At 48.2% G+C, this 25,718-nt stretch overlaps 1 protein-coding gene across 6 annotated transcripts in view; it reads left to right on the forward strand.

The window, feature by feature from the left end:
- KPNA7 (karyopherin subunit alpha 7) overlaps nucleotides 1-25,718 on the forward strand; it is a 59,823-nt gene that overhangs the window by 14,830 nt on the left and 19,275 nt on the right. Inside the window, exons 2-5 of one of the 6 annotated variants that reach the window (XM_072943295.1) lie at nucleotides 8,451-8,552; nucleotides 9,986-10,063; nucleotides 23,530-23,618; nucleotides 24,886-25,011. In XM_072943295.1, coding sequence (XP_072799396.1) covers nucleotides 8,504-8,552; nucleotides 9,986-10,063; nucleotides 23,530-23,618; nucleotides 24,886-25,011 — 342 coding nt within the window. In that variant the 5' untranslated portion in view covers nucleotides 8,451-8,503. Of the gene's footprint in view, nucleotides 1-8,450; nucleotides 8,553-9,985; nucleotides 10,064-19,109; nucleotides 19,221-21,675; nucleotides 21,699-23,529; nucleotides 23,619-24,885; nucleotides 25,012-25,718 lie in introns of those variants that run through there. The other 5 variants (XM_072943294.1, XM_072943296.1, XM_072943297.1 and 2 more) reach the window with 5 other exon arrangements.

Genomic DNA, 25,718 nt, shown 5'->3' on the forward strand with positions numbered 1-25,718 from the left:
CAGAGGATGGATGGATGGACAGAGAGGGGTGTCTAATAAGGACATATGGTCATTAAGGGGAAAATGATATTTTGATTGGAGAGTTTGTGGAGGTGGGGTCAGAAGGAAGACTGACAAGGGGACAGTCTGAACAAAAGGTGTGTGAGCTGCCCATGGAGATTGTACCATTGCTGAGATGCCCAAGCCTTGAGGTGGAAGTTCTAACATGTCAAAACGTGGTTCCTCTGCCCTTGTGCCAAGGAAGGGTTGCCAAGGAAGGTTGAGTAGCTACCCCCTCCCCATCAGGAGAGGGGTGGAAGATCTGCCATGCACCCCTCTTTCCTCCCCACCCCCAGCCCTGGCACTCACATAGATCTTCATGTTGATGTAACATTGACACAGATTGTCCAGGACATCGGCCTTGTTCAGGAAGGTCATGTCCTCCACGTCCCTGACCTGGTAGAATTTGGGTGGGTTCATCTGCTGGATATCATCCTTCTTCACGGTGACTGTCTTGGGGGTGGGTCAAGACAGAGCAGCAGATGCATTAGGACATAGTACTGTCACAGCCACGGTGGCATCTGGCACAGTGTACCAGTCACTCTCTGACATCCTGCAAAAAGCTGGAATCAGGGGGCCCACTCCTGGCCCAGCCCTGTCCCATTGGCCTGGGACTGGGAGGGATTCCAACTATCTTCCCTCTGAAGCAGGCTTCCTTGGCTGGTTGCTGGGAGAACTATATGGACTTAAGTGGGATCGTGTAAAAAGACCTTGACGTTCCCGCCCTCCATTCAGAGCACCTCCAGGCTCCATCTCCAGTGTGGCTCTTCCAGCCAAGTCCATTCCAGTAGCTTGCTCACTGATCCCAGGGACACTTTGCAGAGATGTGACTCTTGGCTCTCTGCCTTGAGAAACTGTGGTGGTTTCTAAATAGCAATGAACTTTTCCATTAAAAAAAAAAGAGGGGCTTGGAGGGATAAATTGGGAGTTCTGGATTTGCAGATACACACTACTATGTATAAAACAGATAAACAACAATGTCCTACTGTATAGCACAGGAAACTTTATTCAATATCTTACAATAGTCTATAATGAAAAAGTACCTAAAAAGGAATATAGGGGGAGGGTATAGCTCAGTGGTAGAGCCCATGCTTAGCAGGCACAAGGTCCTGGGTTCAATCCCCAGTACCTTCATTAAAAAAAAATTAATTACCTCCCCCCATCAAAAAAATAATGAAAAGGAATATATATGTATAACAGAATCACTATACAGTACACCAGAAATTAACACAACATTATAAATTGATTATACTTCAATCAAAAAATAAAAATAGGTATTCCCCTGCTCTCACCACATCACCCTGAAGAATAAAATTGAAAGCAAACAAGACAGAAAAAAAAAAAGACCAAGATGATGAGTAGTAGATATTTTAGGGTGAAAATAATACAGCGTGAAGAGTCTGGGGCTCCTGTGCAGAGCAGGCCAGCCCCATCCTGCTCTGCACCCCAATTTTCCTCTGTAAATGAAAACTAGCACCAGCTCTTAAATGGAAGCATTTGGGATCGAGGCTCAAGGCACGTGATTCAGAAAATAAATATCTTTGAGCTGTCTGCAGCCTGAGACGTGAGGCTTGAACAGCTACTGGGATTTCTGGGACCTTTAATAATTTATGAGTCCAATAGGCAGATAATTTGAAATCTTGACAGTTCTGGAAAATCCACCCAGTAATGGTCACCACACCCCTAGTAAATCAGGCTGAGTTTCGTTCAGAGTCCATTTCCGGAAGTTTCCAGATCTCTGAGCCTTGCCCATGGGCAGACACTTCTCTTTCAGCCCCAGCAGAGGAAGCCCTGTGCCTTTATCTTAGAAGCCAGAGGAGTTAGTCTTACTGTCCCTCCGCTGGCTGGATGGCATGTCCCCTGCAGATGCCCATGGAAGTTAAGTGCTGTCCTTAAATTACACCCAAACTGGAGCCTCTGGGGCTCCACTCTCATCATCCATCAGAAGTGCCCTGCCCTTCTGAAAAGGATGTTTCTCCTGAGAGTTAAGTTTGACTTTTGTGTTCAAACCCACTTTAACTCAGCTAGAGCCTCATTTCTACTCCACTCCTCTGAAAGGGAAGTGGGGTACACAGTCAAGCTTAGACGTTGCAAGTTCTGATCATGAAAGGTCTCTGTTCTCTTATTCGTGCAACTAACCAAGGACTGAACTCACATACCCGCTTTGCAGCCCACCGTGGAGGGATGGCGTGGTGCTATAGAGGGGGCACGGGCATTTGAGCCCAGGTTCAGCAAGCTTTGAATCTGAGTTCATCACTTAACTATCTTTGTGACTGTAGACAAGTTACTTAAAATTTTTAAAATCTTTGATCGTCTGCAAAATAAGGTCCATAAATCCTACTCCATAAGGTCATTGAAAGGATTAAGCAAAAGGTCCAGTGCCTTCCCAGGAATCTGCCACAGGGGAGGGGTTTAATAAACTAAAATTTCTAACTACTCTCTCAAGTCAGACATAATGCAGACCAGCAGAGAGTTGTGTGCTGGTAAACCAGCTGTACGGGGGTGGGGAAAATCCCTGATTTGTACCATTTGTCAATTCTCAGGTTGTAAACACTTCCACCATAGCTGAAATAAAGCTGCCAAAGGTTTAACAACTAGCTACCAAGCCCCGGAATATTTAGCGTTGGATCCTCACAAGCCAGGACAAGACAGCTCCAGCACCGCCACTGCCACACAGTGAGGGGCTCAGTGCCACCATTTATAGCTCAGGACCCAGGTTGGCCAGGGTGCTCCAGGGTGCCCTGTCTCACATCGCACAAGCCATCCCGGGCACACACTATAGCTCCTGATGGGTGGGATGCTCCTCTCACTCTTAGCAAACAGATTCCACATGAGAGCTGTTTGGGGCTTTCAAGATAAGTAATTCTCGTGATAATCTCTCCCTCACATGCGCTGTTTTAGAGCACACAAAGCACTTTCACGTCTTACCGCATTGGAATCTCTGTTGTCAGGGAGCCGAAGCTCAGAGAGGGAAAGTAGCTTGCTCTGTGCCCCACAGCTTGAGTGTCATTGAGTCTAAACTTGAACTCAGCACCGGGGACTAAGAGGCTTCTACTCTTCCTGCCATCCTGCCTCTCGAACAGAAGCGTGGACAGCAGAGCCTGGGTGTCTGCCCTGGGTGTCCGCCACTCCCACAGCTGTTTCATCCTGGGGATTCTTCACCACCCACCTGGTTGGTGACCATCTTCATGGTGACCTGGTCACTCTGTTCAGACTGAATCTCCCCAGCAATGAAGCCTTCTGTCTCGTCCTTGACCCAGCAGGACCTCTTGATGTCATAGGGCTTGTTCATGGTTTCAATCCTCTCTTTATCTGGAGGTGTCAGGAAGAGCATTGGGTCCACATCGTCCCCACATTCACCTCTGTACCCACCAGGCATCGTGGCTCGGCTGAGGGAGGAGCAGGAAGGAACCATGGGTTGGAACCAGGACTTCCCTGGGTGCTGTAGGGGAAAGAGAGGATGGTTTGCCAAGACTGTTGTATGATCCAGGGCAAAAGCCCGGAGACAGATGGGGCTGCTTCTCTCATGTCACTTTTATTAGGTCTTAATAACCGAGAATAACAAATAAGCTAATAACTCCTTTGAGTTTTGTATCCCCACCCACTGCCAAACATTTCTGCATCTATGGTCCCTTCACCCCTCACAGTAAGGCTGTGAGGTAGGGATCAGGAAGCTCATTTTATGGAGGAGAAAATGAGGGCCAGGAGAGGTTAAAGCAAGGACTTTTAATCATGAAATGGGAAGAGAAACAATTACCCCTTGGTTTTCACTTTCCCTTAAGGTCCGAGCAGATGCCACAAGCCACTGTATTACCAGCACTTGTCCCCAGCAGAAATCACAGCTATTCTTTCATTGTGGTGTGGCTGCAGATGACTCCAAATATTACTTACTCTCGTCTCAACTTTGAAATGATGGTCTTATTAGATCCTTGGTTATATGTGGTTATTGAAATCTACTAACAGAAAAGTATTCTTTTAATTGCTATATCACGATCTGATTTTTAAAATATTTTGATCACTGTATTTTAATACCATTGGCTTTCTTTGTCACCCTAGGTAGCTTATTTTACACATTTAAAAACACTAATCTGAGCAGAGGTCCACAGGCTTTACCAGATGCTAAGCGAGTCCCTGGTAGATAATAATCGCCCCTGTTCCATGATCACCTCTCTTAGGACAAGGACAGCCTGGGGTCCGGGCTGGGCCTCTTGGTTTCCAAATCCAGATGATTTCACCAAACCACCAGGAAGGATGAGGACTGGGGAATTACGGTAGCAAAGAGGGAAGTCAGGGGCGTCCAATTTGTCTTAAGGATAAAGAACCTTCTTGGAGGTTTAAGGGGAGGTGTGGGTCTGAACCTCTTTGTCAGCAGTGCTGTTCTCCAGCCAAGAGTACAGCCTCCACCTTTTAGTAACACAGCTGGAGATGGAAGGTCTCACGACTGTGCCCCCAGACCCCTATTCCACCAAGCTATCCTCAGGGGAGCTCCCGCATCTCCTGCTAGGGTCACCGATATTTCTAAAAGGAGCAGCGCCAGGATAGGCAAGTGGTGGAGGCAAATCCCGACACTGTCTCCTCATCTTGCTGTAGGGTCCAGCATAGAGAGTTCTGGTTGGAGCCTGAACTCCAGCCAAAGCTGGTTCATTCCACAGGATATAGGAATGAAAGAAGTGGGTGGCAGGGGGAGAGGGGCGGATAGGTGTCCCATGTTCTCATGGGCCACAGACCTCTTTGTCCACCTGGTAATGTCTGTGATCCTATTGGACAAAATTTTAAATTCAGGTAATAAAATAAATAAGATCATCAAGGAAACGAATGACACTGAAATATAATTAACACAATATTCAACATGCATGGTACAGCAATACATGTGCTTCTCCACTAAAGTATCAAATAACACAATTTAACGGCAGTCTAATAACCACTGCAGTTTTGAAGCAACAATGAGAATTAATAATCTTTTGAGCTCTCTGCAACAATTGTAATATGATATGAAACTATCAGTGACTTCTGCTGACAAAGTCAGAGTTACTGCTAATACAACTGGGATGTGTTGCCTGTGTTAAAAAGGGGAGGAAATGGTACATTTCAGTTAAAGATTGTGCAAAGCAAGATGGAATCGTTTTCCCACTGAAGGTCGCTGAGCCCAGGGTAAGAACGCTGCCTGATACTCCCTGAGTCCCGTCTCTGCGGGGTACAGAGCTGGGAGTCCTCAGTTTCTGCTGATAGCTTTGGACTGTCTTTGATGGCACCCAGGAGACCTGACTGTCTGACTGTCACTCAGCTCTGCCAAAAGTCACCTTGGGCAGCTCAGTGGCCTCGTTGGGCCTCTCCCATCCCCTTTCTGGAAGATACCATGGCTCTACAGAAACTTCTTTTTGTCACTCGTGGTCCCTGCTGGCACAATTGCAATGCCTTTGTGCGATCTCATCTTCATGGTTCTGTTTACCACAGATGGAAGTCACTGGGGAGATGAGACCAAAATCCACATGAAAAGAGAATTCAGGTATCAGCAAGTTTAGATTAAAATGCATTCGACTTGTCATTAAAACACAACGACTACTCCTGTCTGAGTGCTGGGGTCCTTTTTAATTGTTGTAATAGGGGAGGAAGGACCAGATATTCCCCTTTGTTTATTCCAGTTAGGCTGCTTGTATTTTTTTAATGGTGGTTTTGCCGTGAACCACGGGCTAAGGTGTGATTGCTGTTGTCCTGGCCTGGTGGCCTGGGGCACAGACACCTGGCACCAGGCACAGCCCTGAGGACTATGCCACCCCTCTCAGTGGCCACCAGCCTCCTGCTCAGTTGTGACCCCACTTCCCAGGGTCCCCCTGTATCCAAACCACTCCCAACCCTGCAAGACAACAGCTCTTTCCAGGCATCTTTGGTAACCAAGACCCATTTTTTTAAAAATCACGAACCATAGTGGGGAGGGAAATAGCGCCGTGGTAGAGTGCATGCTTAGCACACAAGAGGTCCTGGGTTCAATCCCCAGTACCTCCATTAAAAAAAAAATCAGAAAAAATTCAGCTCATGGAATGCAAAAGCTAGAAGGGTTCTCAGAGGAGAGAGATGCATTACAAAGTGTGAGAAAGGCAGGGTGGGAACTGAACCCAGTGTGAATCCAGCACCCCTCCACCCCTCGTGGAAGACGAGGTGGTGCAGTGAAGTGGAGATACTCTGGGTTCGAATCCCACTACTCCTGTCTCACTGTGGAACATGGCTGCTCCCTCCTTCCTGGTATGTCCAAATCTCTTGGAGCACTGAATGAGATGCCCACCCTGCAGCTCCTCAAGAAATGCCCACACCTGCCTCCCTTGCTAATCTCTCCTCATTACACCCCCTTTCCTCAGATGACTCTTTCACGGCACTCCCTCCCTGCTTCCCACGTCCCCCAGCATCCTCTGTAGTACCCGCCAGAGACCACGCTGGAAGAGACTGGATTCCCAGCAGAGGCGGGCCTTTCCCTTTTATACCTGCCCAACAGGTCCAAGCCAGCAAAATATAAAAAAGAAAAGAACCCCCCAGGGCTCCAGTGGCTCAGCTGGCTTCACCTTCCAGGGCCTGACTGCCCTGCCCCCGTCCCTCAGGGGAATCAGTGAGTGCCCTGACTCTAGGCCATTTGCCTTTCTCCCATTGCCCTTGCAGGGAAACTGATGACCTTAGCCCAGGGGTGCCGAAATAAAACAGCTGGCTAGTGGGTTTTCCTCTTAAAGCTATCACTGCACCACGGAGGAAGCTGATGCCCTACGAGGAAGACTCAGGTGGGCTCATCTGAAGCCTTGAGTGTGGATGAAGCCAGATAACAATTGGTTGATGACTTTGACCATTCTCTTGTTCAGGCCATAAATGTGAGCTTGGACTTCACTCATCTGATAGTGGCCGTGGGCTCCCTCCAGCCCACCATGGCTGGCAGAGCCAGCTTTGCATTCTAAAGCCCTACCTCTAATTCTTCCAGGGTCTTCCATGCTTTCATGGCCTTGAGCAAGTCCTTGTCCTCTCTGGGCTCACCTTTCCCATCCATACAATGTGATGTCTGGACTCTTAAGAATCCTTTCTGCCCTTCTCAAGCTCAGAGATGGTCTCTGGGTCTGGAGGGAGAAACTGCATGGGGGACTTTCTTCCTAGAATCTGCTGTCATCCCCATCCCCATCCTCCAGGTCCCCAATTCACTATTTTGTTTAATTGAGAAAAAATTAACATAGCACAAGGGTAACCATTTTAAGTGAGTAACTCAATGGCATTTAAGATATTCACAGTGTTGTGCAACTACCATCTCCATTGAGTTTTAGAACATTTTCATCAGCTCAAAAGGAAACTTACTACCTATTAAACAGTTTCTCTTCTGGCCCCTGGCAATCACCAATCTGCTTTCTGTCTTTATGGTTTTGCCTATTCGAGATATTTTACATGAGTAGAACCACACAACATACGATCTTTTGTATCTGGCTTCTTTCACTTAGCGTAATCTTTTCAAAGTTCATCCACATGGTAGCATGTATCAGTACTTTGTTCCTTTTTCTGGTTGAACCATATTTCATCATACGGATATACTGCAATTTCTTTATCCATTCATCCATCCACTGATGAACATTTGGGTTGCTCCCACCTTTTGTGCTGCTATGAACACACACACATATATATTTGCTTTTAATTCTTTTGGCTATTTACCCAGGAGTGGAATTGCTGGGTCACTTGGTAATTCTATGTTTAGTTTTTTGAGGAGTCACCAAACTGTTTCTGTAGCAGCTGAATCATTTCACATTTCCACCAGCAGTTCACAAGGGTTCCAGTTTCCCCATATCCTCACTAACACTTGTTAGTTTCCTTTTTTTTTTTTTTTTATTATGGGTATCCTACTGGATGAGAAGTGGTACCTGGTTATGGTTTTTATTTAGATTTCCCTGATGACCTATGATGTTGAGCACCTTTTCATGGACTTGTGGGTCATTTGCATATCTTTGGAAAAAATGTCAGCCTATTTTTAAATTAGGTTGTTTTTCTGTTGTTGAGCTGTAAGAGTTCTTCATATGTTTTAGATACTGGATCCTGGTCAAATGTATGATTTGCAAAAATTTTCTCCCATTCTGTGAGCTTTTTCACTTTCTTCATAGTGTCCTTTGATGCAAAAAGTTACTTTTAATGAAGTGTAATTTATCTATTTTTTACTTCTGTCACCTGGGCTTTTGGTGTCATATTTTAGAAACCACTGCTAAAGTCGAGGTCATGAAGGTTTGCCCCTGGGTTTTCTTCTAAGAGTTGTATGGTTTTAGCTTTTATATTTAGGTTTGATGCCTCAGTTCTTCTTAAAGAAGAAAGGAACCCACCTGAATGTGGAGTTGATTTCCTTTTTAGTCTCTCTGGGTTTGCCTGGGAAGAGTTACTGTAAACGCAAAGAAACTTTTATGTAGTCCATATTAATATTTTCCAGGTGTTTGCTATTATCATCTGACCCCCCTACAGTATGTTACTGTATTCTGAAAACTGGGATTCGGCAGTGAAGAATCAGATTGGTAAGTAATTATAACATTGAATGTCAGCAGCACCTGCTTTGCCTGAATACTTCACACCGAAGGATGAACCTCACTTCTCCCATGCGGGGCCTCTCTTTCCCCAAAGGTAGAATGAGATTTTGGCGGACATGCCTCCAAGCATGGCTGTCTTCAGTGCTGCAGAGGCGCTATTCCTGCCAACCTGCCGCTCTTCGAATTCTGATCGCCCGATGGGGTTGTATGCAATCTCTCCAGCAGCAGGAATTTAATGGGCAGATCTTTGTGCAGAAGTCTGGTTTGTAAGAGATAAAAGTGGAGCTTCTCTGGGTTGAGTCAGGGAGGAGGTCTCCCCACACCCTACCCACCCTGGGGCCTTTGAGGACAGCGCCCAGACCAGGAGAGGGTGCGTGGGGAGCCCTCCCTGGCAGCCAGCAGCCGGGGGGCCTGGAGCCCATCCTTGGAATGCAGTGCCTCACCCTCAGCCTGGGTCCTGGGCTGCTTCCAGCTGGTTCCCACGTGATCATATTCTGGCTCATGAGCTGGGGCCAGTGAGAAGAACCAGACACTGCCCTGCGATGACTCTGGGAAGGGATGACACCCAACAGGAGTTTTTCAGCCCATCCCCCAGCGGGAAAGAGCACACTCCAGCGGGGTGCCTGCCTGGGGTTGAATGAAGAGACTATTGACTAAGGTGAGACAGCGTTGTGGGAAACCTGTGGTGCAGTGTGAGGCACCTCCAGCCCCAGGGAGGTGGCCAGAAAGCCACTGCACGCCAGACATGGCTGTAGGAAGAGCATGGCCCTCAAGGGATGGCACAGCTGCTGCCCAACCAGACCCAGCAGGAGCGCGGGGACGTGGGGAGGCAGCCTCCTGGGACACAGGGCAGGGTGGTGAAGGGTGGCAAACAGACCTGGAGCAAATTAGGGCATCCAGCACCTCCCCCTTGGCCTCTCATGGTTTGAGCTTCTCACAGGGGAGTTTTTAATGGTCACATTCCAGAAAATTCCATTTCAGGAAGTGTGTTTGGTCTGGGGAAGGCCCTGGAAGTAACTATCCAGTGACTGCTACCATCCAAGAGTGGGTGGGTGCCCGCATTGCTCTCTGCCTTTAAAAATACACTAAGAATCGCCCTGGACTGGGAATAACCCGGCTCATAAAGATATGTGCGGGATGTCCAGTGATGTCTTTCTAGACAAGACAAGCTGACTTGAATTCCATAGAGGGAAAAATTCCCTAGAGTCATGGGTTGGCGTTGGTTCAACAACAAAAACAAAGGATTCCCTTGTCCATGAGCTCATTCTGATCCTTCCAATAACCGGGGCAGGTGGGGAAGGCGAATGAGTCATGACCTACTCTTAGTAGGTGAGAAAACAGAAGCTCAGAGGGGTGAAGCAATTTTCCAGGAAGCACACAGCAAGTTAGTGCCTGAGTTGTGGCTTTGTTTTCCTTTCTAGCCCCTGTCACTACCCAACAATGCATTATAGAGCGACTACATGATTCCCGGGCTCTTGCCTTCACAGAACATCAGCGAGGTGAGGGCAGGGGCTTTGTCTCCTTCCTGGGAGGCTGTAGAGTATGGTGGTCAAGAATGTGGACTCTGAAACCTGATTCTCTCCATGCCTCAATTTCCTTGTCTGTAAAATGGGGATATCAAATAGGCTTGTTATGAAAATCAAATGAGTTCATGCAGGTGAAGTGCCTGGCATCTATTAGATGATCACTGAATGAATGAAAGCCAGAGTCATGTGATGGGAACAAGGAATCTGAGCACAGTACTCTGGGTGGTAGTCGAGATGGGAGCTGTTCTTGGCATCTCCATCCAGAAACCCCTGGACGTAGCACACACAGAGGGTGAAAGCATCCGCCTTAGGAAACAGGCCAGCTAGACCTGTGTTGGTCTCTCCCCTTCTCTACCCCTCTTCCTTCCTTTCCCCAGTCCCTTGAGCTCTGGGCCAAGTTCTTTGCTAGACCCTAGCAAAGATGTGCAATTGACTAGACACTTTCTTGGCCTCTGAGGAGTTTGCATTGCTGCTTCTTGGCTGCCAGTGGGGAAACACTGTGCCGAGGGCTCTAGTGGGAGACAGATGGGGGAGGACAGAGGAGATTAAGGTGGAGGAGTGGTGCCTTGATCGATCCTGGGCTCTCTGCCCATCTGGCCAGCATGAGGACCACCCCCACCCCCACCCCCACCATGTCTTAGTGCCCTTGGATGGCCCGCCAGTGCCAGGACCTCAGATGAATCTAAGTTCTCAGTCAAGGCAAGTCAAAGTAAATTGGACCTTCCAGATCCACAGTCAGGAAACCACAGCTACAGATTCCCTGCCATGTGCCGGGCCCTGGACAGGAACCAGCTCTCCTGGGACAGGCCCCCTTTTGAAACAAAGCATTAGCTCTGGAAGGTCCACAGGGGAGGCTTTCCCAGCCTACGAGCGCTCCTGCTGTTGGAGTTCAGCAGTCACTCCTTCCACATGTTCACTGCACGCCGCTAGGGCAAGCCCTGTCCTTCATGTTCCTGCTTACGAGGCCAGTCTGTCCATCCAGGATGGCGGGGGTATGTGGGTGGGTGTGGTCTTCTCTCTTTGCTTCAAAGGAGAAGTATGACTTGTCCAAATGCATAAAAAGTGTTGGCTTTTATATTGCTTCTTAGAACCCAGAGACCTCCCGAATGGAAAGAGTTCCATGGCTTTGAGTCTCAGACATAAACTTGGGCAGGTCATTTAACCTCTATGAGTTTCTGTATCTTCACTGTAAAATGAGAATAATAATAATCAGAGTCATATTGACTACTAACTCCATGGAATTCATGAAATGATCAAGTGGGTTTATGGACTCAAAAATGCTTTCTTAAAACATAACTAATCATCATCAACTAATGACATTGAGCATCATTTCACATGCTTATCTGCCACCCACATATCTTCTTTGGTGAAGTGTCTGTTCAGATCTTTTGTCCATTTTTTATCATCAGATAGTTTGTTTTCTTATTATTGAATTTTGAGAGCTCTTTATATATTCTAGATACAAGGCTATTGTTGGATACTTGCTAGGTAAATATTTTCTCCTGGTCCATGGCTTGTCTTTAAATTGTTTTTCAGTGGTAACAGGCTGCCTACATGTTAAGGGTTTCCCTGCGTGACTCAGAATGGAGACCCCAAGAAATTCCGTCTCCATCTACCTCTGCTGACCTCCTGGGGCAGCTTCCCTGGAGCACATTGGGCTCCTTTGAATAAGGTCTAGTGTTGGAGCCATGAGTTCTGATAACTTGGCTTGGGCTGGCTGGGAGGGGTGGGGACAGAGTCAGAATATATTTATCATGCCTGGTGTTCCTGATCACGCCAGTTTCTGCGGGTGTCAGTAGGGTCATGTCCTCAGTAGCCTGATCCCTGCCTCCCCCCTCCCCCCCCACCCCATGGGAGCATCTCACTGCCGCCTCTATGATCATCCCAACTCCACGTTTCACAGAGCTTGGATGTGTAGGTTATTGTTAGGCTACTGGGGCGGGGACAGGCTGGACCCACGCCTCCAGGGTATCTGGGCTCCGGAGACCTCTGCTCAGAAGAGCAGCTGACTCAAGCCTGAGGCTTCCAGCTTCTACCTCCTATGTACCTGGAGCAGCCCCATACCGGGCACTGCCCACCCAGGCTCCCACCTCATCTCCTTGAGGGAACCTCTTCAGAAGCCCAAAGGCTGTCATTCTGCCCTCCTCCCTCCTCCTTTCCTCTCTCCCTCACTCTCTCCCCTCCCTCCTTCCTTCAGGAAGCTCTGTGCTGACTTTTCTTAAAAGGGAGCAGAAGGGGAAATTCTGCAGGAGACTGCTATTGGGATGGTGAAATGAATTGTGAGAATGAAAAGTTGAAAGCAACCTAAATGTTCATCCCTGGGGGATTCATAAATAAACTGAAATTAAATACAGTTAAATAAAGGCACAATGGATATTTTTTAAACTGGCGATGTAAATTCATACTCATTGGCATGGAACAAGTTCCACAGCGTGCTGTTGGGTTATTGTTGATTTTTTTTTAAGTGATATTGACTACTTTATTTTTCTTCTCCCTTAACGGAGGCACTGGGGGTTGAACCCAGGACCTCGTGCTCACCAAGCTCATGCTATGTAACACTGAGCTATACCCCTCACCCCCCACCATTTTTTAAGAAAGGTTCTAGAACAACTTGAGCCCATTTTTGCAAAATGGCACCTGTGTGAACAGATGCTCCAAGGATCCTCAGCCAGGTGATGGGCCCCATTAGCTCTGAGCGGTGGGATTTCAGGTGATTGTTTTTGTTAAACCTTCATTAAACGTATCAGTGTTGCCGAAAGTTTTTTTTTTTTCAACGAGAAGGACCATTTTTAGCATCCAAAACTATTTTTTTAGGGGAGAAAAGGTAACAAATGTCAGTCGGGTGTGTCTCCTGAGCTTCCCTCCGGTTTTTGGCCCTGGGGTGGTGGTTGGAGGGTCCTTACTGGCCGCCCCAGAGGCTGCATTCTCAGCTGTTGTTTGCTGCCTTGGACGAAGGGGGATCAGTGCCCTCCCGGGAGGGTTGCAGGAAGAAGGCTTGGCAGGTGCAAGAAAGTTCAGTGTGCTCCTTGAAGGCCAAACATGGTCACAGAGCCTGGGCCCAGAAATAGCCCCTTGCCCCAGAGACCCTTGGAATTCTGCAGGGTCGTCTCCGGGAGGGGAGGGCTTGGTTAGCGCACTGCCGGAAACTTCCCTGCAGGCTCCGAAATGGAAGGTGGGGCCTCTAACACATTGCTCTGGAATTGGGGCAGAAACAAGCGGGACCTGGACAAGGAGTTCTCCAAAGAATTCTGTAAGCCCAGCTTGAGAAGTCTCTGATTCCAAGCCAACTGGAGATTTCCTAATTAACTGTGAATTCTGTGGGATCCCAGAGACATGATGGTCAAGGCTGCTGCACATAGATTTCTCCAGCTGTGTTTCTCTTTCATCCTGCATGTAGATCTATATCTCAATTTGATTTTATTTGGCCCTATAGGGCTGTTTTCATTTTATTATCTCAAAATATCTAAAAATCATTTTCACTTTTTATCCCTCACATCATTCCTCTTTGTCAAGAAGTATTTATTCTTATTTTTCCAAAGGAGAGAGTCTCTGCTTTCTGTGACTCTCCCAAGGTCGAATAAAACCCAGTGTCTAAAAAGCTCAGGTGGCTTCAAAACTCAGCTCAGCTGAATAATCTCTCATCCATCCAACCATCCATCCATCCATCCATCCATTCAGCCATCATCCAACCACTCATCCATCATTCATCCATGCATCCATTCATTCATCCATCATCATCATCATTCATCCATCCATTCATCCATCTGTCATCATTAGCCATTCATCCATCCATCTGTCCATTCACTCATCTATCCATCCATTCAACATGTATTTATGGTGCTCCTTCTGAGGCCACAGACTGGGCGAGAATGAACCTTGGCTTTATTCTTCTGCACTCTGTGAGGACAGCATGTCCCCCACAGAGCCATCACAGGGAGTAGGAGCATCGTGCTGAACACACAGTGCTGTCTTTGAGTACCTACCTCACTCCCTTGTATGGGATGATGATAATATCCATCTCATCCACTTGTCACACAGATGAGGTGATGATGGTGGACCAAAGGCCCTGAGGTGATTGTTAGAGCCTGGATGCTCGAGCGATGACAGCTGTGAGCTCCAAGGTCCTTGGCAGCAGGGACCCTGTCGGGTTCACTCCTGCACCTCACAGAGGCCAGCATGGCATAGGTGCCCAGTATCTGTTTCCAAAGGAGCCTTGTCCACGACCCAGCTCCTGAAGTCACGTGTTGTCAGGAGAAAGCCACACACAAGCCTGGACTCTGGGCGCAGTTTGTGCTTCTGCTATTCAAAGGCCCCAGTAGGAGAACATTCACCCCCAGAAAAGCAAATGCTTAGGACAACCAGGTGGATGAGAAACTTGGGAACCATGGTGCTGAATCAGCCCACAAAACAGAACACGCTTTTAGTAAATAACTTCTATGTGAGAGGACTCGGGCCTGATTTTCCTGGAGAGCCTCAGACCTAATAAATGATCAGTTTGGTTCCCTTTTTCTGTCTTCCCGCCCCACTATTTTTCTTTCCTTAATATTTCCTTTCCTCCTCATCTCCTGGTTCTGGGCCAAATAGCATCTTACAAGAATCCGAAATGAACTCCTTAAGGGGCAGCATCCTGGGAAGTTAAAGTCCCCCCAAGACCTGAGGACTTTCTGACCCATGTGTACACACACACAGACACCCACACAGACACCCACACAGACACAGACACAGACACAGACACACACACAAGCTCATAGGCACAGAGGCCAAGACGTTGACAGCAGCATTTGTCAGGAGCTGTGGATTCCCAAAGATGGACCTCAACGACAAAAGCTTCCCTGAGTCCCCTGAGGAACTGTGACATCAACTCTCCAATTCTGGGGTCTTTTAAAAACCCTTTTTACATTAATAATATAATGAATAGACATTTATAAATAACCAGTGATGGGCCGAGTTGGGGGAGTTGGGGAACAGTTGGCCAGGGTCGTGGACAACAAGGGAGTGCACTGACCATAGAGGAGGGGTAAATTTAGCAGTTGGAGATTTGCAAATGTTAACCACTATATATAAAAATAGATAAAAGACAAATTTCTTCGGTATAGTACGGGGAACTATTTTCAATATCTTGTAATAACCTTTAATGAAAAAGAATACAAAAATGAATATATGTATGAATATGCATGACTGGGACATTATGCTGTACACCAGAAGTTGACACATTGTAACTGACTATACTTTAATAATAATAACAATAATAATAATGATAATGAAAATGGATAAGAAATCAGTCTGCTTTCACTACCGCCCTGCCTGGCCTTTGTAAACAATGTCAAATGTAAATACTCCTCCTACCCAGGGAGGACCTCTCCCCGTCCCCGACCACTTGGGAGGCCACTGTAAATAACTGTGTTGATGCTACTACAAAAACATGAAAAACGTGTTCTTGTTTTAAAGAGAGAAATCAGAAGGAAGGAAATTCCAATACAGGCTGCAACATGATTGGACCTTGAGGACGTGATGCTGAGTGAAATAAGCCCGTCCCCAAAGGACAAATACTGTGTGATCCCTTTTCTATGAGGTCCCTGGAGTAGCCACATTCACAGAGACAGAAAGTAGAGGAGTGGGAGTCAGGGATGAGGGGGTGGGGGAGTGAGTATTTAATGGAGACAGACCTTCAGTTTGGGAAGGTGTAGAGTTCTGGAGATGGATGGTAGTGATGGTTACACAACTTAATGCCACTCTGTATACTCAGAAATTGTTAAAATGGTCAATTTTATGTTACAATATTTTACTTCCATTAAAAAAAAGGAAAGAAAGAGAGAAAGAGGAGGGAGGAAGAAAGGAAGGAGCCAGGCATGATCCTGGCACAGGCATTAGAGCACTGAGGCAAAGATGGGGCCACACAGACCCTCCCTTCCCAACCTGTAACCTCGGGCAAGTCACATCAATGCCAGCATCCTGGGTGTCCCATTCTGTGTAATGGAACTGGGAGTTCCTGCTACATCAGAGGAGTCAGGGCAGGTTAAATGAACCAGGTAAACAAACCCATCAGGTAATTCAACCTCAAGAATTTCACATAAAAGTCTGTTGGAAAGGTATTGTGACAACCTGCCGCCAGACCAGTGGGCAAGTGGTCCCCAGTGGTCAGCCCCAAGCAGAAGTTGGGAGGAGTGGGGTGTAGAGGAGGGTGGGGCTGGTGGAGGAAGGGGATGGAATGGGGGAGACTGAAGTCAGATTTCCAGCCTGGATGAATTATGTGGTCCTTGCCCATGATTGGGGCTAAGGAGTAGGGCAGATGGAGTGACCTCCGTCTGAGAACTTGGAATCCAACTGAAGTGTTCTTCCTGCTATTTGCCCGAGTCCTCCGAGTAGCAGCTGTGGGCTCTGTGTAGTGAGCTGATTAGATTAATAAGGATGCTGGTTTGATGCTTGGCTTGGGAAGGGTATTGAGTGCATCCGCAGTACATCCTGACTACATACTGAGTGATGGAGAAGGGACACCCGGAACACAGTAGTGGGGCAGGGGATGAGCCTGGCTTTGGGGCCAGCAGCCCACTTCTGCATTCAACAAATATAGTGGGCAATGACTCTTCCTGGTAGTGGGGATAAAGCAGGGAGTCAGACAATGCCCCTTCCCTGTTAGAGCTTATGTTCTATTCCAGGGTAGGGATGGAAAATCAACAAGCAAGGAATGGATGCATTGCATTTCAGACGTCAGCAAGTGCTACCTGGGAGAAAGATCAAATGAAGCGAGTCAGGTGGGGTGGCAAGGTTGGGGTGAGGTTTGATTTTAGTCAGGGTAACCAGAAATGGGCTCTAAAACCTGAGACCTGAAGGAAGCGAGGGAGGCACAGGGAACAGCAGGTGCAAAGGCCCTGAGGCCAGCGTGGGTCTGGCGTGTTTGCGGGACAGTAAGGAGGCCGGGGTGGCTTGAGTGGGACAGTGATGGGAGCGAGGTCAGAAGGAGCAAGGCAGAGCACAAGGGGCCTCACAGGCAATTGTAGGGATTTTGGGGAGCACTGGAGCATTCGGGCAGCAAAGCGGTATAACCTAAGTGTTTAAAGGTTCTGCCCAGCTGTGTGTGTGTGGAAAAGCCGGAAGGGGCTTAGGCTGAGGCAAGAGGGTTGCCGTTGGCCTGCATCCCAGGGGAGGTGGAGACAGCTGGGTTGTCTCAAATGCCTTGGGCAGAACAGGGGTCCTGGGGAGATTCCACTGGTCTCCTTGGATCCTGCCAGGGTCAGGGCTCCTGTAAGTCATCCTGAACCCCTCTCTTTTCTGACACCATCCCTTACCAGCCACCTCAGCTTGAAACCACAGCTCTAACTTATATCTGTCATTGTCACCCACCACTGCCTCCAGTAGGTCACTGGGTCCCATTCCAGCTCTGAACTGACTGGCCTTTGCTGCACCCCCATCCTGATGTTCTCTGGGCACCTGGATGTGAGGGTCCAACCCAGAACTCCACGCTTCCCCCACTCAGAACCCTGGCTTCTCCACACCCCTCCCCTCTGGTAACCAGGGCATCCTGGGGTCAGACCCTCTCTCCCCACTCTCACTACTGGACACCATACGCTCTTCTGCCCTCCAGCCCCAGCCCAGGAAGGATCCACCTCCTACCCATCCTCAAAGTCTAGCCTAAATATTCTAAAGTGACACCTTAGAGTGCTTGTTGCTTTTGGTGGGGGTGACCGTGGTTTTTTTTGGTTTTAGTTTCTAAGTCTGTTAGAGATTTTTAAATCTGTTAGAGATCCATTCTGAATATTTCTGGGTGAAATGATACACTGTCTGAGATTTCCTTTAAAACACACCAACAAAAATCAATAACCACATAATTTAAAAGGTGGAGGTTGGGGGAAGAAAGATGGTGTGGGGAACTGTGGACCCTGGGTGTCCCTGAGGATTTGTGCAGACTCTTCTCTCTCCTTTTACAAATTCGGAACTTTTCATAATCAAAAAGTAAAAATAATGCAAATAGGAACATACCCTGCCAGGGCTTTCAGGGGGGTTGCCTGCTGCTCTCTGGACCAAGTCCAAAGACTTTCAGAAAGCAACAAGATCGGGGGCAGCCCGCTGACACTGTTTAGAATTCCTGGCTCAAAAAACAAACAGATGTAGTTGGTTTCATCATTGACTTAAAATCTCCTACAGACAATGCAACCCTCTCCTGCCTGGACCGGAGCGGACGGCTCCCTCTGCCCCTCCCCTGTACCTCAGGTTGTCTTTGCCCTGGTGGCTGAGACCATTGTCCTGGCAATCCTGAAAAGCCTCTGTTCCCAGAGGAACCATGGCCATTTTTCTTGCCTCCGTGCCTTTTCCTATGCTGTTCCCTCTGCCTGGAGTATTTTTATCACACTTTTTCACCAGCTAACTCATTTTCCTGATTACTTGGCTCTAATATCACCTCTTCCAGGAAGTCCTCCCTGACCTCCCCTGCCCTGTGTTTTCCCAATTGCTGTCCTGTTCCCACTCTGCGGGGAAGGCCCATCTCTGCTCCTGATGGGAGGGTGGGGACCAGGTCATCTTGTTCACTGTTGTGGGTCAGGGCCTGGCACACAGTGGGGACTCAATAAATACTTATGGCATAAACACATGAAATTTTGTTCCTATTTCCGTTTCAGTCCAGAGCAGACCCATTCTCACCACCACCCAATCTTCTTGTCTGCCTTGGGAATGAACATTTGTTAATGGTTCAACAGCAGCTTTAAGCCTAATCCTGCAATTTTAGGAAGAGGCCCCTCAATCTAGCCAGCTCCCAGAAGTCTTAAACACCCGGAATACAAACCCTTCCCTGGAGGGTGATGCTGCCTCCGCCCTTGCCTCCTGATCGTCCATCTGAGGGTCTCCAAGGCAGCAGCTGCAGAGCCTGAAGGCCTGTAGCGCCTCGAGGCACCCAGCTGTACCTCGTTTGGACGTGAGCCTCACCTGAAGGCCTGGGCCTCCCCGTGGACCAGTTCAATCAGTCTCTGGGCCGGGTCCTAGGCGGTAGGGTATTCAGAGTGCCCCACGTGATTCCAAGAACCGTTGACATTGGTCAGAAACCAGCCCCGCGGGGACGGCCCAAATGCCCTGAACACCTGCCACCTGCTAACAGCATTTAAGGCCCACCAGCGGGCTGGAGGCAGCGGCTCCCTGCCAGGTGAGTGATGGCTGGGTGGGTGCTGGTTTATCTCCATGTGTGAGGCTGCCAGGCCGCCCCCTCCCCGAAGCTGCTTGGGGGTCCCGGAGAGGCTGCTGTGGCCTTGTCCTCCCCAAAGCTGGCAGCCTGCCTGGAGGGGTGGTTCCCAGGAGGCCTCGGCTGGCCTCTCCCTGTTGAACTCAGCCTCGGTTTCCAGCAGTTGTGCTAAGTGGTGCTTGGCTTGTTTTCAGGATGGGGGAGGATGGGCAGTGGTAGTTGGGGGCCTTTCACTCTGCAGCGTCCAGATGGGGGCTGGCGGGGTGTGTGGGGCTGCATCGAGCCCCGGAGCGGGTCCTGGCTGTGGTCTCCCTGCCTCAGATGAGGTGTCTGGACATATCTTGTCCATTTGGTAAAGCCGTCAGGGTGGCAGAGAATGCTGAGGACAGGAAGGCCTGGAACTGGCGACCCCCCACCCCCGGTGCCACACCCCAGCCCCATCGGTGCCCGCTGGCTGCCCCACACACCTTGGAGCGGAGGTCAGCTCAGTCCTCCCCTGAGAACACGCCTCACTCCAAACCCAATGGGTGGTTTTAGTGTAAAACAAACCCCACTTCATCTGAAGAAGCAGCTGTTAGTGATGTAGCTCTGAACACACTGACATCTAAAGATGTCCAGGAACCGGTGAAGTGTGGGAGAACCGTGCCTGTAATCGGCTCCTCGCTGGGGTGTGTAGAGGATCGTGTGGGTTTTTAAAGGTGAACTTGAAGGAGGGTTCTTGGGAGTTAATGCTCACTAGGCTTCTGAAGTATTTAATTTTCTTAAGCCATGAGTATGTGTTTATTTAAAATCAGAAAAATTCTCTAGAGAAGCCAGCTCTTGGGTGATGAGATATATCTTAATTTAAAACAGTTCTGGGTTCAAGAAAGATGCTCACCGTCGAAGCTGGGCTAAATCTAGGAAAGTAGAGGAAAAAACAAGACTTTAATGAGTCAGTGTCATTAGCAAGACGTGGCCAGGGAGGGTCCTTGGCTGGGTTTCTGGCACCTGGGACAGGGGTCTCATAGTGTGTGGGGAGCAGCAGAGCTGGCCTGAGATAGGGGTGTATTGGCCCCTAAGTTGGTGATGTTTGCCTAAATCAGTAGTTCGGTTTTCTCTGGATCTCAAACTTAGGGAGGTGCTGACTTTGATTTTGGTGCATAACTCAAAGCCTCCAACTCGGCGGTCTCGTACTACTGGTAAAAGGATGACAGGGTAGCCAGCCCTCCTGGATGCTACAAATAGCACTGTGAGGGAAGGAAGCACATTTTGAGCTGTGACTGGAGAAGCTTGTGAAAGCCAGAAGGATTTGCTTTGCAGCTGGCTTTGCAGAATGTCCCCAAATGAAGTGGTGTGGCCAACTTTGTCACTTTCTAACTGCTTTCAGGGAGAAGGGAGGACTCAGATCTGAAGTCGAGGTTTCTCTGCCTAGGCCATCTGATACTGGCCTTCCACTTGATACTGGATTTGCAGGAAGGTGGTAGCCATCTGAGCCCCCAGATCCATGTCCAAATTTCCTTCTGGTTGTACCTTCTGGGATGTGGCAGAGGGATGTGTGGTTCCCATGGCAATGGTCCTAGAACTAGGCACTGCCTTGAGTCTCCCCAGAAGCAAAAGCATTTCCTTGCTGTTTACCAAACTAGCCTCTTAGGTTCATTCAGACAGTCTCATGATCAGAGCTGGTCGGGGCCACTGATGGTGAGTGGCAACATGCAGTCAAATGTTTCCATTGCCTAAACCTGCTTTCCTATTTTCCAACATCTCACCCCATGTGCTAAGTGCCACCCATGGTGGTGACTTGGAGTTTCCTAATCCAACCTTGTTACATGTTATCAGCTGCAAAGCTTAGTGATCCATAGTATGACATAGGAGTCAGACAGACCTAGGCTGAAGTCCTGGCTCTGAGGCTTAACAGCTGCGGAAACTTGGGGAAATGAGTCGAGATGGTTTCTCCACTTGCAAAACTGGAGCGGTCTCTCCCTTACTGTTAACATTGCTTCACTGAATCCAAAGTGTCCAACATTCCTGGCATGTCATAAACATGTTTTGGCCATTGCTCGTTGAAATTGGCCCATAAGACTAGCCTGCTCCTCGCTTATAAATTGGCATAAAGCTTACCTCTTGGAGATGTAAGGTATAGCTTGTCATTTAAACCCAAATCTCGGATTCCACCTGGTCAATCTCTTGACCTTGGTGATTATAGCCCCCGGAAAACTGTTTCCAAGGTGTTTCCAAGGGTGTCATGATGCTGTTTCCAAGGGTGTCATGATGAACAGCAGTGATGTACCTTTGGGTCATAAAAAGTAACTCTTTTCTTCTTACGCGGCGGAATTTGAGAAGACTTAAAGGTCGATGAAAGGCTAGGATAGGGTTAGTCTCTGGCCTGAGATTCCGGTGCTGAGATTGTCCTGTAATATCCTTCTTTCCTCTCCTGATGTGTTGGCTTCTGATCTGTTGCTGGAGGTAAGTCTCCCTCTAGCCTGAATTTTTTACTGAATTAATCTAAAGCCCGAGATTGTCCTAATCCAACTTTGGTGAGGTGGGTCTCCTGTAAATACCCAGCAATCGAAGGACTGTGGCTGTCACCGGGACCCCTCTCCTCTCAGGGGTTGGGTGGTGGAGGTGGTCAACGTGACTTGGTTAACAGAACGGTGGAGAGCTTCGTGAGGGTTCTCTTGACCCATTGTGTCACTCTCTGCCTCTCCAGATGGGGCTGTGCTGGTGGGAGGGGGTGATGGGTCAATTCAAGGAACTAATTTGCAGGTCCCCTCCCCCCCATTATTGCCTAACCTTCTAAAGAGACTGAAGCTTTAAAAAAGGTGGCGTCACCACAGTGAATCGTCTGTTCTGATGCTCAGCTGATCTGTTCTCCCATCTCCCTGGGGCTGGTGGTGCTTTGGTTTAGGGATGCGTCCCTGGCCTGGTAGCTGCAGTTACTGCTGCTGCCTCTGTTGTTCTGTCTCAAATTCCTCCTTTCTCGTAGTCTCTGGCTGGCTCTTCAGTCTCTTGGGTCCTAATCTGAGTGTCACCAAGACTCAATTCTTGTTCTGTTCTCACGTATATTCCTTCTCTCTTCTTGGCTGTCTCCTCGCTTATGGAATTCTCCAAGTTGTCTGAATCATCCCATCCAAACTGATGTGTCTGAAGAAGTCTTTCCTACCAAAATTATCTCCAGCTGTTATACACTCAAGAAGAGCCTATTGGTCTTCTCTCTCCAGTTTGCTCTTTTCTATAATATAGTCCAGCCCATCCCGTATACTTAGAAACAGACATTCATCGTACACCTGTAAGAAAGGTCATTCCCTGCCGCCCTGTAGAAAGTCCAAACTTGGCCTGATTTGAATAACCTCCTCTAACTGAGGACCAGCTCTCTGTGAGCTTATCATCCATGACCCTCATGCAACAAATATTTGAGTACCTACTTACTAGATGCTGTACATGGTGAAGGGGCTGAGGAATCGTACCTAAGGCACACGTGGTCCTGCTGTCATTGGGAGTGGGGGGAGGAAGATGCACAAACAAGGAAATATTGGATGGTGGTAAAAGCTGTGGAGAAGATAAAGCAGACTGACTGGGAAGATCCTTAGGAAAGAGTTATTAGAGAAAGTGGGCTAAGAGCAGCTCATGTAGGGTGGAGGCCATAGTGAATTTGAGTTTTCTTCTAAAATCAATGGGCAGACAGTAGAGGGTTTTAAAGTGGGAGGAATGATGTGGACCAAGTCTTTTTTTTTAAAGATCACATGGCTTCTGTGTAGAGAACAAATGGGAATAAGGTGATGGAAGCAACAGGGAGAAGATTTGGGAGGCAGTTGACAGATGGGGGTGAAAGATGATGGTGGCCTGATCTGGGGTGGAGGAGGTCTACCAAAGAATTAGAGTGGGTCATGGCTTGAGAAAGTCCTGAACAAATGTGCTGGTGGGGTGGGTGTGGGAGGAGAAGCCATCTTCCTATCATAGTCTGATTGGGCTCCTTGCCATCCGTACCTATGTTCTGTGTAGAACTCCTTGGTCACAGCTACGCGGAAGGGTTCTATGCACCCCTTCCAGCCTCCCTAGCCATCAAAAACCCAGTCGAAGCCAAACTGCCTCTAAAAGGTTTCCCTTACTCTGCAGCCTGGGGCTCGTCCCCTCTGAGCTCCCACGAGCTGGTGTGGTGATGCCTATGGAAGCCGGCTTCCTGAGTCTGGTCTCCGTTTCACTGTAGGCCCTTTAAGGGCTTGGAGCCAGGATGACTTTAACATACTAACCACACACAGGGCTCTGAAAAATCTCTTTGGAACTGCCCTGCCTCCAGGTGGTTTCCTGCTTCCAGTCAATATGCCGACTTTAGAAGCGCCAGAAGAGAGGCTGAGAAAATTCAAGTATCGCGGCAAAGATGCATCTGTGAGTATGAAGCAGCTTCTTCACTCTGTCAAGGACCAGTGCAATAGAAAGCACATGGTTGAAATGCACTTAAAAAAAGAGGGGGGAGAGTGGGGGGGTGACAAAGCAAGTCTAGCAGAATGTTCATTGCGGGTAAGTGCACAGATATTCACTGAACAATTCTTGCAACTTTTCTATATGTTTTGAAGATCTCATAATAATATATTGACGGTGGGGAGGGTTGAAACTCATGGACCTAGACAGTCAGACAACTGTAGACTCAAATCAAGGTCTCCATGTGATCTTAAAACTTTTTAACTTCAGGTCTTCAGTTTCTTCATCCATAAAACAGGTCTGATACCTACCTCTTAGGGACTGGATAATAGCAGTGCCTCATATATAGATGCGTACCTGAAGCTCCAAGTGTTGAAGAGGCTTACCAAAGAGCAAAGATGTCGACAGTACGGGTAACAACAAGCATGCCTTGCAGAGAAATAGGACTCAGAATGGAAAATTCCAGGCTCCTCTCGCTGCTGGAATGAGCACCAGGGCCTGGACCAGGGAGCCTATGCTATGCGTGAATTCTCTCCTCCTTTGGCCTCCACGTTTTCTGGCTCTAGGTCTGTGTCCTACATCTATGTATCTTGAAAAGTTTTTGACCCCAAACTCGTCTATCCATAAAGATCAGATCATTTCCCCAGGATTCTCAATATGATAAAGTCTGAATTTTGCCTGACATAAGAAGAAAAGGGTGGTTGGTTTGTTTTTAAAATTTCAATCTTCCTTAGTCTGGTGTCCAAGTAAAAGTCTTGGGACCGGATAGAAGCTTGAATGACCTATAGGCTGATGCCCAATAGTGAAAACAGTCAAGAACACCTGGGGCACGGGGGCTTCCTTCCTAGTTGCCAGCCCCACCTGCGTGCCCAGAGCAGGAGAGCACAGGCCTCGTCTTCCGGAACTAACCACCCATGAAGATGTGCTCAGATTCAGAGCAATGGGATGCTTGGCTCAGGCGTCTCTACAGCTGAGAATCCTAACCTGCCAAGGGTGTACATGCTCTTCCTTCACTTTGAGAGGAAGAGGGACTGTTTTTCTAGAGGTGGTGTTGGAGGAGGAGGAAGCAGAGGAGGTGAACCGAGCTATTTACTAGCTGTGTGATCTGAAGTCTTCCGGCCTGTGGCATCTGCAAAAGCGAAATCAGGTGCTTTGAAGTGTGTTCCAAAGGCTAAACGTGCGACAACCTGACTTCCCAGCCCTAAGGGCTCCCATTCTTTGTTTTCCTCACTAGGTGAGGCGGCAGCAGAGGATAGCAGTCAGCCTGGAGCTCCGAAAGGCCAAGAAGGATGAGCAGGCCTTGAAAAGGAGGAACATCACGAGTGTCTCCCCTGACCCTTCTGAACATCAGAACAAAGGGGTACGTCGGGGACGTGGCATGTAGAGCAGTCATGTATAAAACACATCCTTTGTAAGTTTCTCTGCCTTGAAAATGTTTGATTCAGAACCTGCAAGCTCTAATGGAGGCTCTTGAAGGACAGCTGTAGAGAGAGCGTGATTAGAGCTAACCTGGTGACGTCAGAAAGCAGTGTTGTTACCTCGTGGCTGTGAGTATGGGGTCTGTATTCTAATGGGGTGGAGAAGGTGCTGCTTCTAATTGAAAATTCTCTTGCTGCTATTCAACCAGCAACAGGAAATGGAGGGGTCATGAAGTTTCTCTCTCAGTAGGGGCATCTAGTCACTCAACACGTCAAGTGTTGCCTAGGACTTGAATGCTGTCATGTCTTCCACTCTCCACCCACCCCACCCTCACTCAAGGCAAATCCTGGGTTGACTTCCAGGCCAGTACTGTTTTGGTGGATCCTTTCCAAAATTCCCTGACCAGGAGGTGTTCCTTCTTAGAACTCCAATAGCATTGTATCTACATGCTTTTTATGATCTGTTATGTCTGTGTCCCACCTGAACTATCCATGAGCATTAGGACTAGAAGTAGGGCTCTTGAAGGGCAGATTCTGGTTCAGTTTGGGTAAGCAGACTCGATGATGCATTACTGAGCCTCAAATAGAATGGCTAGGGTCATCCTCTGGATTGCCGTTGAACTCTGACCCCCTCTCTCTACTTAGTTTT

The sequence above is a fragment of the Vicugna pacos genome, chromosome 18, assembly GCF_048564905.1.
Source record: "Vicugna pacos chromosome 18, VicPac4, whole genome shotgun sequence".
Taxonomy (NCBI): domain Eukaryota; kingdom Metazoa; phylum Chordata; class Mammalia; order Artiodactyla; family Camelidae; genus Vicugna; species Vicugna pacos.